The sequence below is a fragment of the Cydia amplana genome, chromosome 20 (genome assembly GCF_948474715.1).
Source record: "Cydia amplana chromosome 20, ilCydAmpl1.1, whole genome shotgun sequence".
In the NCBI taxonomy this organism is placed as follows: domain Eukaryota; kingdom Metazoa; phylum Arthropoda; class Insecta; order Lepidoptera; family Tortricidae; genus Cydia; species Cydia amplana.
The window spans coordinates 944,544-958,870 of NC_086088.1; the positions used below are offsets into that span (position 1 = coordinate 944,544).

The 14,327-nt window shown below is 40.7% G+C and overlaps 1 protein-coding gene and 1 long non-coding RNA gene across 2 annotated transcripts; one reads left to right on the plus strand and one right to left on the minus strand.

Moving 5' to 3' along the window:
- The first annotated feature begins 276 nt into the window (after positions 1 to 276).
- On the plus strand, positions 277 to 7,545 carry LOC134657637 (uncharacterized). Its single transcript, XR_010097639.1, has 3 exons — positions 277 to 393; positions 7,054 to 7,120; positions 7,489 to 7,545. It is a non-coding gene; the product is annotated as an uncharacterized LOC134657637 (long non-coding RNA).
- LOC134657643 (uncharacterized) lies at positions 999 to 3,125 on the minus strand. The gene is made up of 2 exons (XM_063513205.1): positions 2,099 to 3,125; positions 999 to 1,558 (listed from the first exon to the last, which is right to left on the minus strand). The coding sequence occupies exons 1-2, from the start codon at positions 2,940 to 2,942 to the stop codon at positions 1,116 to 1,118; spliced, it is 1,287 nt and encodes a 428-aa protein (XP_063369275.1). The 5' UTR covers positions 2,943 to 3,125; the 3' UTR covers positions 999 to 1,115.
- Positions 7,546 to 14,327: the final 6,782 nt, after the last annotated feature.

Here is a 14,327-nt window from a genome sequence, read left to right on the forward strand (position 1 = left end):
GCGCCATTAGTGCCCGGCGGGGACTAATGGGAATACATCAGTATTCCCATTAGTCCCCGCCGGGCACAGATGGGAATAGGTGCATTCATGTAAATTATTCCCATTTGTCCCGTCGAGTATGGCAGCGGTCACGTGGAGCGGGAACAAATGGGAACACACCATCCTGAATACCTTTCGTACATTTGTATTTTATAACTACAATAATTGGAACTAAAATAAGCGTAAAGAAATTAACTTTTATGACTTTCTTAGATAAGCAATGTTAAAACAACGTTTCTCTAGGAGCACTAAATTCAGGGATTGTAGTCATGTCAGTTTGATCGTAATTTAGGTAAAATCATTCGTCGAAAAAATATAATTATAATGATGAGTGTGTGCCTGTGTTTTGTTACAGTAAGTTAACTATTCTTCAATTTACCCTAAAATTTTATGAAAGTATAAGTAGAGGTAATGTTTTGTCCTTTGAAGTTGAATTACTTTTTTCTATAAACGAGGGAAATCTCAAACCCGTGGAATAATTTATGAAAGCAGCAAAAAATATAGTTATATAATTTGAGCCAAGACACTCGATAAACAAATCGTTATGAGATAGGTACATATTTTGAATTGATCATAACACATACCTACACCTACAGCTAGCGACTGGAGCGAACGACATTTAGTTACATGGCGTGTTGGCAAGTGACGCAAAAGATCGGAGTGGTTAGTGTTAAGTAGAAATTTACGGCTTTCTGATTTATTCCGTTTACGAAATCACCCTAATGTAGGTATTTAATGTAACTATTATTGTTTGGGAGGTTAGCGATTTTAGGTGGTCTCAGGAACAGCAGACGGGGCTCTTCAATGACTTCTTCTTATTTTGATTTTACAGAATTGTTTTTATTTTTTAATTAAATTGAATAAAGAATTACAACTGTAATGTATGGCGACTTTATATAAAAATTGGCAAAAATCGCGAGAGCGGCTTGTGTGCCTTGCCGTGTAAGATGGTAAAAGTGGTAGAGGCTGTCGCCGCGCCCCCGCGCGGCCGTGCTTGGAACTCCGCCTCTTCTTGGGATGCCCGCTAGATGGCGTCATGCTCGCGAACATGCCCCCGGCCTTGAAAGCACCCGCTTTCAATGTGGTTGTGGTGATGTGGATGGGGCTGGCGCAGCTTCACTCTCTGCCGGCATCAAGAGAGGGCAAAGCTTGGTGAAAGCCCTACGTATGACCCCGCTCGCTGTTTTTACGTCAGCGACGCGGGAAACTCCGTCGTGGCCTGTGAACAGAGCTACCACCCGTCCCAAACGCCATCTGAGGGGTGGTAGATTATCTTCTTTGACCAGAACTAAGGAGTTGTGAACGATATCCTGGCCGTGCGTCTGCCACTTCGTTCTGGTCTGCAGCTCAGAAATATATTGTTTCGACCACCGCTGCCAAAAGTGTTGTCGCATTTTCTCCAGCATCTCGTAGCGTGGGAGCCGGCCCGTCTCTGCCGTCAAGTCCTTGCAGGGCGGCGCTGTCAGCGGTCGGCCAATAAGGAAATGAGCTGGAGTTAATGCGGAAAGGTCGTTTGGGTCTGTGGAAAGAGGATGCATGGGTCTGGAATTTAGGAGGGCTTCGGACTGTGCCAAAACCGTGCTAAATTCCTCAAAAGTTAAATTCGCGTTGCCAACAACGCGCTTCAAGTGATATTTGCAAGACTGTACAGCTCTCTCACACAAACCTGACATATGTGGAGCGTAAGGGGGGTTAAAATGCAAATTAATGTTATCATTAGCGGCACACTCAATGATATTACTCGCGTTATCTTGTAGGAACGACGAAAGTTCTTTCATTGCCCCTACAAAGCAACGGCCATTGTCCGAATATATGACGTTAGGCTTACCACGGCGCGAAATAAAGCGTTTAAGTGCGAGTAGGTATCCTTCAGTACTAAGACTTGTGACCAAATCTAGATAAACCGCGCGCGTCGTGAAGCAAACTATCAGACAGATGTATGCCTTTTGAGGCTTAGCTCCCCTACCCCTACGGTTAAGTACATATACTGGCCCCGCGTAGTCTACCCCGCAGCTCATAAAGGCGAACCCGGGTTCCAAACGTAGTGAAGGTAAGTTACCCATAATAGGTGCAAAGGTTTTCGCCTTCATGCGGATGCAGGTTACACAGGTGCGTACCACTCGCTTGGCTAAATTAGTGCCTCCGAGAGGCCACCAGCAGTCTTTGATAGTAGCAAGCAGGAGACTAGGAGGCGCATGCAGTAATCGTATGTGTTCACTCTGAAACAAAAGCTGTGTGAAACGATGTTTCGAACAAAGCAAAATCGGATGTTTTTTGTCGTATGAAAAACTAGTCGCATTACTAATACGACCACCGACCCTTATCATTTTATCTGTGTCTAGGAAGACATTTAATTTATTAATCCCGCGCGTGTGTTTAACAGGTAAGTTATTTATCATCTTATCATATTCAACAGGAAAAGATTTCATTTGCGAAAGACGCGCCAGATGTTGCATCGATGCATTCAATTCGTCAACAGTCAGCGGGCCAGTTTTACGATTTGTCTTGTTTTTAATGCGTGTGTTGTTTATGAATCGTAAAACATAAGCACCCGCGCGCCGTAAGCGGTTAAAAGACGAAAACCTGTCGAATTCGAATACATCGGTGTTAATTTGGCTTGTCATACTAATTGTGTTTGTTTTTATTTCAGGTAAATCGGCCGGTATTATTTCGGAAGTGCGCGATAAAGTACTAGGTAACCAGTCAGATTCTGGTTCATGCAAGAAGGGCGGTCCATTGAACCAGAACGAATTATTGATAAGCGCGTCAAGTTCAAGGCCGCGGCTAACTAAATCAGCTGCGTTATTCTTGCTACTTACATGCAACCACTGCGCGCTCCCGGTTAACTCGTTTATCTCCGACACTCTGTTTTGAACAAAGGTTTTAAGGGTGTGGGGTGACATTCGGACCCACCCAAGAACGATTGTGCTATCACACCAAAAATACACAGAATCGAACTTCACTTTAAGCGATTTGATTACTTTTGAGTACAACCTAGCAGCTAACAGCGCGCCTAGCAACTCAAGTTTCGCGATACTGACGGATTTCAAAGGAGCGACCTTACTCTTCGAACACAACAGATGCACTGTAATTACCTCGTTGTTATCTCCCGAAAGCGTACGCACATATGCACAGGCCCCATAGGCCGCTTGACTAGCATCACAAAAAAAGTGCAACTGTGTGCAATGCGCAGACGCATTCATTACATAACGAGGAATGCGGAGGCTATGTATGTGTTGTGTATGTGTGAGTATGTATCTACGCCAGGCTGATGCGACATCCTCAGGTACTTCCGAGTCCCAATCTAAGCGGCAAAGCCATAGTTTTTGCAGTAATATTTTGGCAATAATTATGGCCGGCGAAAGTAGCCCGAGAGGGTCATACATTTGTGAAATTACGGATAATATTTTGCGCTTTGTTATCGGTTCGTTATTATTATCCTGTTGTATTTTTGCCGTGTAATGAAATTCGTCAGTGTTGTTAGTCCATCCTAAGCAGAGTGTTTTACTTTGACAATTATCGCCTAAACACAATTCGCGTGATGTGATTTTTGACGAGGAAAATTGCGAAACGTCAAAGTTAAACACCCATTTTCGGAGTGGGAAACAACCTGACTGCAGTACGTCGGTGACCTTTTCACAGATGTCAATTAAAGCGTGTTTATCATTATTTCCTGTAACTAGGTCATCCACGTAACAGTCTTCTAATATGGTGCGAGAGACCTCTTCGTCAGCACATTCCTTTGCCAGCTGATTGAGACAGCGGATGGCCAAAAAGGCCCCAGAAGAGGTACCGAAAGTTACCGTATTAAGTTGGTAAACATTTAGCGGCTGCGAAGGGTTCTCTCGCCACAAAATTAGTTGAAGGTTTCGTTGGTCGGATTGAATAAGGACTTGCCTGTACATTTTTGCCACGTCTGCGCACGCGACGTATCTGTGCTCACGAAAACGTAACAATATTGAAAAAATATCGTTTTGTATGGTCGGCCCGACTAACTGCAAATCCTTCAGGGATTTCCCTGAACTAGTGGGCATTGATCCATTGAAAACGACCCTTAAGCGTGTAGTGAGACTGTCCTTTAATACAGCGTGGTGTACAAGAAAGCAGTAAGGCTTTGTGTATGTGTGTATAAGTGACATGTGCCCTAGTTCAATGTACTCACGCATAAAATCGCAGTACATCTTTTTGTAGTCCGGGAGCCGCTCGAGTTTGCGTTCTAATGATAAGAACCTACTCCTAGCTACATCGTAGGTATCGCCGAGCGCATCAGCTGATTCCTTTAGGGGTAAACGTACTAAAAAACGACCATCTTTATCGCGTTGCGTAGTCGAAGCGAACAGCTGTTCACAGGCGCGTTCGTCGTCAGTCAGTCCGTCTCCTATCTTAGGCACCTCCTCGAGCTCCCAAAACTGTCTTAATTGTGTGTCTAAAGTTTGCGTGAAATGACAAGTAGTCTTATTTGTTTTAATGCGTTTATTATTGATCGGACCCACGACGATCCAACCAAATTTAGTATCTTGTAAATAAGGCCCTTCTGCGAGAGGAAATCGATCCTTATTTAACAAGCCCCAGAAATAATCACCGCCTAACAATATATCAATATCTGACGATTTGAAATAGTTAGGGTCCGAGAGTTGAATATTATCTGGAATGCGAATGGAATGCGCGCTTAATGCTGCTGACGGCAGCGGTTCCGTTAAGACTGGGAGTACCATGCAATTGATGCGTGCATGGTAGTCACCTTTAATAGACTGTATGTTAAGCTGACACGAGTGTGTGGTTTGCGTGACTTGTTTACTTAACCCTGAAATATTGTAAGTGGACTGTACCAAAGGCGTATTTAATTTATCTATGAAAGATTGCGTGACATAACTGTGTTCTGAGCCATTATCGAGAAAAACTCTAGCCCTATGTAATTTATTGTTGCTATCGGCAACATCTGCTATTACAGTAGATAACAAAACCGGTGTTAACGGCCGTGAGAGTGTGTGCGAATTAAGTGTAACAGTGTGATGAGTCGAGGTGGCGGGGACGGCGCTCGCCGGTGGCTTGTTGTTTACACTGCCAGCCGAAGCTGATGCACCGTCACTGTCACTACTCAGGCTATGAATCAAGCTATTATGTTTCTTCTGGCAGATCCTACACGGGCCAAAAAAACAGTTGTCAACTGTGTGACCAACGCGAAGACAATTGTGACATAGTTTCTTATCCTCAATCAATTTAACTCTGTCGGGTACAGTTAAATCTAGGAAACTATTACACGAATAAAGCGGATGATTAGCGTTGCACATTTGACAATTGCGAGGCGAAGTGCGTTTGGAACTGGATTTGTTTGTGTGTGACTGTGAAACCGTGGAGCTAGAAGCATAACTATGCGTTGCGTGTACATTGTGTGATTGCGACTGATTTGATGACTTTTTGTTGTCATGCGAATTTGAGTGCGTAATTTTGGAATGATTTGCCGCAATAGATTCCAACATATCTGCACGGTTTTGTAAAAAAGTAATCAAATCAGTTAGCTTAATACGAGAGGTAGAATCCTGCCGATTAGAGTTGACTGAGCCCTTGTGTTCTTCCCACTCGCGTTCCGTAGCCGCGTCTAATTTTGTGACTATTAAATAGATGACTAACGTGTCCCAGGAGTCCGTAGGTTCTCCTAGGGTCTTCAGGGCACGAAGGGAACGTAACACAGAGTCAATCAGCTTTCTAATCTGTGTAGCCGATTCTTTGTTTATTGATTGCGTGTTGAAAAGTGACTTTACGTAATTGTGTGTTAGTAACCTATGATTGTTGAAACGGTTTTCGAGAAGCTCCCACGCGGTCGTATAGTTCTCTGCTGAAAATTCCAAGGACTTAATTACTTGCAAAGCGGTGCCGGTTAAGGCTGCGCGTAGGTAATGAAACTTTTGTATGGCACCCAGGTCCTTAGAATCGTGTATCAGAGAAGTATACGTGTCCCTAAAACCTAACCAATGCTCGTACGAACCGTCGAAGGTGGGGAGTGCTATTGTAGGTAATTTAACCTTATAGCCTACGGAATCTGCGCTGGCAGGGGCAGCGGCGCTGCCGTTAGCAACAGCGGGACTGTTGCCAACGTCAGCTAATTCGGACGCTGCGGCCACTGTCTGATAATATTGCCCCTCGAACTCTTCGCGGTATTCTAAATGTTTAAGGAGGTCACTCGACACTGCTAACTCCTCGATCCTAGTTTGAACGACATCGAAATCTTGATAATAACTCGCGGCATTATTTATGCGTAATTGTAACTCGACTTTTTGTATATTCGTTAAATTAGCCTTATTAAGCGTAGCGACATATTTAGCGAACAACGTGAGTTTACCCTTGAGTGTGCCTCGTCTTTGCGTCAAGACACGCGCATCGTTTAAATCAACAGTTAAAGAAATCGGAGTCACTGATGTTTTAGGAGTAGCCATGGTGTGTGTGAGAGAATGTAAAGCACTTACAGTTTATTCCCGAAACTCGTTGTTGGCACGTAATGGCGGCCGTGCGCACCATGCGACACGTGCTCGACACTGGAAGGTTACAAAATAGACACGGTATTAGCACAATGCCGATTGAAGGGAAGAAGGTGAAGAATGGATGACCTGACCGTTTCTTGCTGATCCTGGCGCTGGTTGATAGCATCCGGCTCGAAGGACCAATGTTTGGGAGGTTAGCGATTTTAGGTGGTCTCAGGAACAGCAGACGGGGCTCTTCAATGACTTCTTCTTATTTTGATTTTACAGAATTGTTTTTATTTTTTAATTAAATTAAATAAAGAATTACAACTGTAATGTATGGCGACTTTATATAAAAATTGGCAAAAATCGCGAGAGCGGCTTGTGTGCCTTGCCGTGTAAGATGGTAAAAGTGGTAGAGGCTGTCGCCGCGCCCCCGCGCGGCCGTGCTTGGAACTCCGCCTCTTCTTGGGATGCCCGCTAGATGGCGTCATGCTCGCGAACAATTATAATGTAACTATTTTCGTTGTTTTATAGTTACCTAAATTATTTCCAGATATTCGTAATCCTTATTGAAATTAAAGCATTACGAAGAATAAACGATTTTGAAAGTTTCCGGTCAGGTAAGCTTTTTACAAGATTATAAAACTTTGCGTATTACTGTTAATTATTGATTTTGTGTGGGTCATATCCTGAAAGTTTAAATTTCTCTGATATTCAACAAATGTGCTATATATATATATAATTACACATATATCACTTTATACATAGATAAAATATTATGATGACGTGATCTGATGGTGGAGACCGAAGGTGGCCATAGGAAGTAGGTGATAAAACAACGCAACCTCATTAAGTTTGGGTTTGTTAAAATCGTCTCAATGAGTAATTAGTGCATGACTGTTAAAATTTAAAGTAGGTATACAGTCGGTGGTAAAAACTTGTCTCGATAATTATTTTTTTAAATAAATAGGTAATGATTTTTTTACAGATATAAATTCCGATGGTCGTCCCATTTTGCGAGGGGGGATGAGTGACTTAACAGGTATAAGTAGTATGGGTAAGTAATATACTTTTTGCAAAAATTGATATTCATTTTTCTAAAAATTGTTAAGAGGATAGTGGTAGACCCCATACAATGTAGTGCCCATTTTCCTTTCTGGATAATGACATTATGGAAAATATTTTTTACACAATTTGACGTAAGTAGGTATAATTAATAATATCTGGGTGACCGAGCTTCGCTCGGAAAACATATAAAAACTCGAAAATGCGCGTTTTCCCAGAGATAAGACCTAGCTAGATCGATTTTTCGCCCCCGAAAACCCCCATATAGCAAATTTCATCAAAATCGTTAGAGCCGTTTCCGAGATCGCCGAAATATATATATAAATAAATAAATAAACAAGAATTGCTCGTTTAAAGGTATTAGATAGATAGATAGATTAGATTACCTATGCCTTACCCCATCAACTTTTTTTGATTTTTTGATAACTTTTTTGACTTAATAGAAAAGTTAGAAGCGAACAACAACTCTGATAATAATATGAATAATCAAAAAACCGCTATGTAATAAAAAAATACAGATTCCAGACCAGGGGCCTTACCATGTTATGTCCTTATTGCGATTATGTTTAGGACCTAAACTGAATCGCTAAAGGACGGAGCTATATAACTCGCATAGCTCCGTCCTTTAGCGATTCAGTTTAGGTCCATCATGGTAAGGTCCCAGTAAGTAAGCACTAATGGAAATGATTATTAGTGTTGGTTATCGGGTATTTTGTATTTATAGTCTGGCAAAATGCTTATTTTACAGATATAAAGTCCGATGCTCGTCCAATTTTGCGAGGGAGGATGAGTGACTTAACAGGTATAGTTGGCCAAACCTATTTGCCATTAAATAGGAACAAAAAAACTATAGGTAGGTACTCATTTTTTCTTTTGGGTGCTAGTAGTAAGACAAAGATTGTTACGAAAATTAAAAAGCATTTTTTTCAAAAATTAGTAAGAGGACCCCCTCTCCATACAAACGTAGTCCCCATTTTCCCCTCTGGATAATGACATTATGGAAAATATTTTTACACAATTTGACGTAGGTATGTTAACCATAGCTATGCCAATGCCCCATCAACTTTTTTAGATTTTTTGATAATTCGATTCAGTTTAGGTCCTAAACAGAATCGCAATAAGACAATGGTAAAGCCCCCCAGCTTTGCATGGAGGGCTAGATGAATGGCTTAAAAGTAAGCACTAATGGAAATGATATTAGTGTTGGTTATCGGGTATTTTGTATTTATAGTCTGGCAAAATACTTGTTTTACAGATAAAAAGTCCGGAGGTCGTCCCATTTTGCGAGGGGGGATGAATGACATAACAGGTATAATGGGTGAGTCAGTGCCCCCGCCAAGTCGAGCAAAACAAAGAGGCACGGCCGTACCATCCTTTTCTCGATATTCTTGTTACGAAAGCATTTTTACAAAAATTATTAAGAGTACAGTGGCCGACTCCGTCTCCATACAAACGTAGTTCCCATTTTTCGTTTCTGGATAATGACGTATGTACGAGGGGTATTCAAAATATTCTCGGTATGAGAATGAAAACAAACAAGTACGAAAAGTTTGATATTTTTATTTTTCAATATACTCCCCCCCTATGTTCATACACTTAAAAGATCGATCAATTATTTTTTTTAATCCCTCGTAAAAATATTTTTTATCTTTCGTGTAAAAATGCTCCTCCACTGCCGCCTTCAATGCTTCATCGTCAGAAAATTTATTTCCACGCAGATCCTTTTTAAGATTGGGGAGCAAAAAGAAGTCGCTGGGGGCTAAGTCCGGACTATACGGTGGGTGAGTAACAGTTTTAAACCCACGTTCAACAATAGCTGCCTTGGCAATATGAGCAGTATGGACGGGGGCGTTGTCATGCAGAAACAGAATACCTTTGGTTAACTTTCCTCGCCTCTTTTCTTTAATTACATCCTTTAATTGACGTAGAATGTTAGCGTAGTACTGTCCTGTGATATTTACACCTTTTTCTTTATAATCGATTAGTAATACTCCTTCACAATCCCAAAATATCGTGGCCATGACCTTGCCAGCTGAAGGGATGACCTTCAACTTCTTGGGATGAGCTGAACCCTTAATGTGCCACTGCATGGACTCTTGTTTACTCTCTGGGTCATAATGATGAACCCAGGTTTCATCTCCAGTAACTATTCTTTGCAGCACCTCATCAGGATTTTCACCGCACAGGTCAATAAAATCGGAACAACAAGCTACACGCATGTCTTTTTGAAGCCGAGTCAGCATTCGCGGAACCCATCTTGCACTTACTTTTGACATATTAAGATGGTCATGTATAATATCATGTACGGTACCAATAGAGAGATTGGTTACTTGTGCTATAGATTTTACCTTCACTCGACCATCTTCCAATATAAGTTTTTCCACTTTATCAATATTTTCTTGTGAAGTAGCTACTACAGGCCGGCCAGGTCTAGGGTCATCTTCAATACTCTCCCTTCCGCGTTTAAACTCGCTTGACCACTTTTGAATGGTAGATAAAGAAGGAGCAGACTCACGGTAAACACAATCCATTTCCTCTTTTATGGTTTTTTGATTTTTACCCTGTTTTGTCAAGAATTTTATCACGCATCGATGTTCTAATTTAGTTAACATTGTCAATTCGCACAGGATGTTCATGTTTGTTCAGCAATTGCAGAAAAACAAAAGACTATCTCGGTTCGAATTATACTTTTTTTTAATGTCAATGAATAAACCTTAGCGGTCAGTAACGAAAGAAATTTTAGAAGAGGTCGTAAGATATCAATACCGAGAATATTTTGAACGCCCCTCGTATATATAGCTATACTATACAGTTTACGTCTTAAACAGAATCGCAATAAGAATATCATGGTAAGGTCCCAGCTTTGCGTAGAGGGCTAGATGAATGGCTCGAAAGTACTAATGGAAATTATTATTACTGTTGGTTATCGGGTATTTTGTATTTATAGTCTGGCAAAATACTTATTACAAGCTTTTATTTAGTTTCACCTGTCATGTCCCGTTGTCTGTCTGTAATCAAATCTTGCAAGTTAAATTTGATCCACATCCCGGTTTCCGATTGAGCTGAAATTTTGCATAGGTATACATCATGTAGGTCGGGTGACAATGCAATATTATGGTACCATCGAGCTGATCTGATGATGGAGACAGGAGGTGGCCATAGGAACTCTGTGATGAAACAACGCAACCTAATTGTGCTAGGGGTTTTTTCTGGGGGCACGGCAGTGCCCCCGCCAAGTCGAGCAAAACAATTAGAATTGTCTCGATGAGTACCTATTAGTTGTCCGTCGTAAGAAAAGTACAATCAGCGATAAAAGCTTGTACCAAAAATGAAATTTTTGCCAAAAACTTATTTTACAGATATAAAGTCCGATGGTCGTCCCATTTTGCGAGGGGGGATGAGTGAGTTAACAGGTATTATGGGTGAGTAATAAGGTAAACGTACTAGTGCTCGACATGCTAATACCCAATAGATGACACCCTGCTGTCGTCTCTATTGACAATGACTTAAGTTTCAAGATGACATGTACTGGAACCGCGTCGAGCACCAGTACTTTTTTTACCTTATTCTTCTTACGAAAATTAAAAAGCATTTTTCCAAAAATTTGTAAGAGGTTAGTGGACGACCCCGTCTCTAATGTCTCTATAGGTAGATACAACTTTCGATAACTTAAGAGATGTTAGGAGCGAACAACAAATTCTCCTAACTCTGATAGGTAATAATAAAAAAAATGGCCTAATGCGAGTCAGACTCGCGCACGGAAGGTTCCGTACTATTTCGCAAAAAACGGCAAATAAAATCATGTTTGTTGAATGGGAGCCCCACTTAAATATTTATTTAAAATTTCAACTATCTATCACGGTTCATGAACATGAGATACAGCCTGGTGACAGACAGACAGATGGTGGAGTCTTAGTAATAGGGTTCCGTTTTTACCCTTTGGGCATGGAATCCTAAAAAGCCACTAGGTATGTACTTAATTAAAAAAAAAAAACTAATTTACAGATTCCAACCCTGCCATTGCCGAGCGACCAACAGCATTGCGTGGAGGGCTAGTAGACGAATTGCTCGAAAGTAAGCAATACTTGAAACGGAATCGTACATATGGATCGTTAAGCGGTACAGTGAAATCTCAATAAAGGTTGACTCACGCCATAGACTAGGAATCCTCTAGAGCAGTTTAGAGCAATTGTTTCATGAAACCGATGCTGCCAAAAATACGGGGGTGCGGGGGGACGAGGTGAGCGAATCCCGTGTCGTGATTGGTCCGTTCAAAGACACGGACCAATCACGGTACGGGATTGACTCGAAGATGGAGTAAAACTACCGTATAAGTGGCAGAGGGGGTAGCGTTACTATGCTCAGTCTAGAGGATGTCTTGTCTGTGACTCACGCTAGACCGGGCCGGGCCCGAGCCGAAGCGTCCGATATGTCATTTTCTATGACGGCTGATCGGTGATCACGTGGTGCTTTCTATAGAAAACGAAGCGCCGGAAGCCCCGGCCCGGGCCCGGCCTGGTCTAGCGTGAGTCATCCTTCATCAGGCACTTCTATGGACCGGTACATCCAGTAATCCGACAATAAAATAAGGGATCATTCTGTGTCCAAATTTACTATATATGCGTTTACTTTACCACATAACCGCTATATAAATGCCTAAATTCTTGTCAATCAGTAAGAACCAGGAAAATTATACTCATTCCTTTTTTTTGGGTGCTAGTACTGGTGTAAGATAGAGACAGTATGATTCTCTCAGTCCATGTTTGAAATGAGACAGTCCTGGGCCAAACTTTATATTATCTGAAAAAAAAAACTTATTTTTTACAGAAATGGATGTTGACATAAATGTACGCCTACAACCGAAAGAAAAACGAAAAAGTAAGTGAACTTTGTACCTACATACAAGTCAAAATAAGTAAGTATATAAAAAAATGTACTTACTTACCTAATGGTATTGTACCTATGTACCTACTCATAATTTTGATTTTGTTATAATTGTCTGACTTTAATAAATTCTTCATTTAAAAACCTAAACCATTGGTATTTTTAGCGAACGAAAACCCCGTAAAAAGTAAGTGTTTATATTTATGTAGGTGTTTTTAGGTTAAGTAAAAACCAAAATAATTGAATCCAAAAATAAACCTTCCTATAAACTATACCTGTAACTAAATCAATCTATTTCCTCACTAGATTGTTAGGCTGAAATTTCTTCAAGTATAAACTACTAGGCCTGAGTGGGCGTGCAGCGGGGCGGGGCGTGCGGCGTGCATGTTAAACAAATGCAAGCGTGATAGGAGCGGCCTTAGTGCACGCTGCTCAGATTACTTGTGAGCCCGACGCCACGCTGCATGCCCCGCCGAACGCTCCGCTTCGAGCGTCCACTCAGGCCTTACACTTAGATTTTATAAGATTACTAAGATCGCTTTCTCAGATGCCGCTTATTTGCGCGAAAGGCAAGGATCCTCGTCGGAGGGTAAGTCAATTTCCAAGTTTTATAAATTAAAAAAAATCCGACCAAGTGCGAGTCGGACTCGCGCACAAAGGGTTCCGTACCATTACGCAAAAAAAAATCACGTTTGAAGTATTTTTTACCGTAAACCCGTTCTTTGTGACACTCGCTAATCAAATAATTTTTCACCACACCAGCTCGTAAAGGCTTACTTTGCACTTCAAAAACTGATAGCAAAGTTGCATTTTATTCACATTTGAGGCAAAGTAATCAAATGCAAATTTTGAGTTATTTTCTTATTTTTCTGGTAGGTAGAATTGACTTTTAAATGATTATTTTGGATGATAAATATTCAATAACATTCATTTGGATTTGATTTGGTTTGATTTTGTTTGATATTTTACATTTAATATTTGCTTCGGGTTGGTGTGGTGAAAAATTTTGTGTTTCACTCGGGGGCAAATTTTGTTTAACCCTCGTGCTTTGAACCCTCGCAACGCTCAAGATTTACATATACAAATTACATATAAGTGATGATGATTGTAATATTGACTAGATGTTTGATACTCTTTTTTTTATTAGCATCCGACGATGATGACGGACTTCCGATCATGCGTACTGTTATGCCAAACAGTTCGCCAGAAAAAAGTGTGTACCTACTTATTTAATGTTAAACTTCAAGAACTTTCACATATCGTATCTGGGCTTTTTTATTTAAAGTTGTCCCCTAGACTTTTTTTTCAAAATTGGGATTTTTTATGTTATTTCTACTCAGAATCATGTGAGCTCTTTTGATCCTAATAGGAGAAATAAAGTGTCCCATAATTTCCATACATTTTTCGATCTTTCCATTCCGTGACCGCTATACAATTCAATTTATTTATTTAAAAGACAACAATGGCCCATAATGGTTAGTAACAATTAAGATTAAAGTCTATGAAAAATGGTAACGGAATGGGAAAAAAACCTTGTGACACGTTTTTCTCCTATTAGGACAGAAAGAACTCGTGATTCTGAGTAGAAATAACATAGAAATTCACAAATTAAAAAAAAGTGTAGGGGACCACTTTAAATAAAATGGCCCGTCTAGAGTCGAACCATGCCAACTCTGCATGGCATTTGAAATGGGAATCATTTATTAAAAAATATGACGTGTGTATTAACGCTCCTGTCTTGAACTCAAAAATTGATGAAATAAATATTAACCTTAAAGATAAGATAAAGATAACTTATATTTTGTTTGAAGAATCGCAGGAAACTGAAGAAGCGCTTACTTATTTGCAAACTGGAGTCATCAAAGGTAACTACCTAAG

Excerpts from the sequence above, each read along its gene's own strand:
- LOC134657643 (XM_063513205.1), bottom strand. The coding sequence starts at position 2,942 with ATGTCACCCCACACCCTTAAAACCTTTGTTCAAAACAGAGTGTCGGAG. Across the intron at positions 1,559-2,098 it reads AACCTTTGCACCTATTATGG|ACCCAAACGACCTTTCCGCA; the intron begins GTAACTTACCTT and ends CTCTTTCCACAG.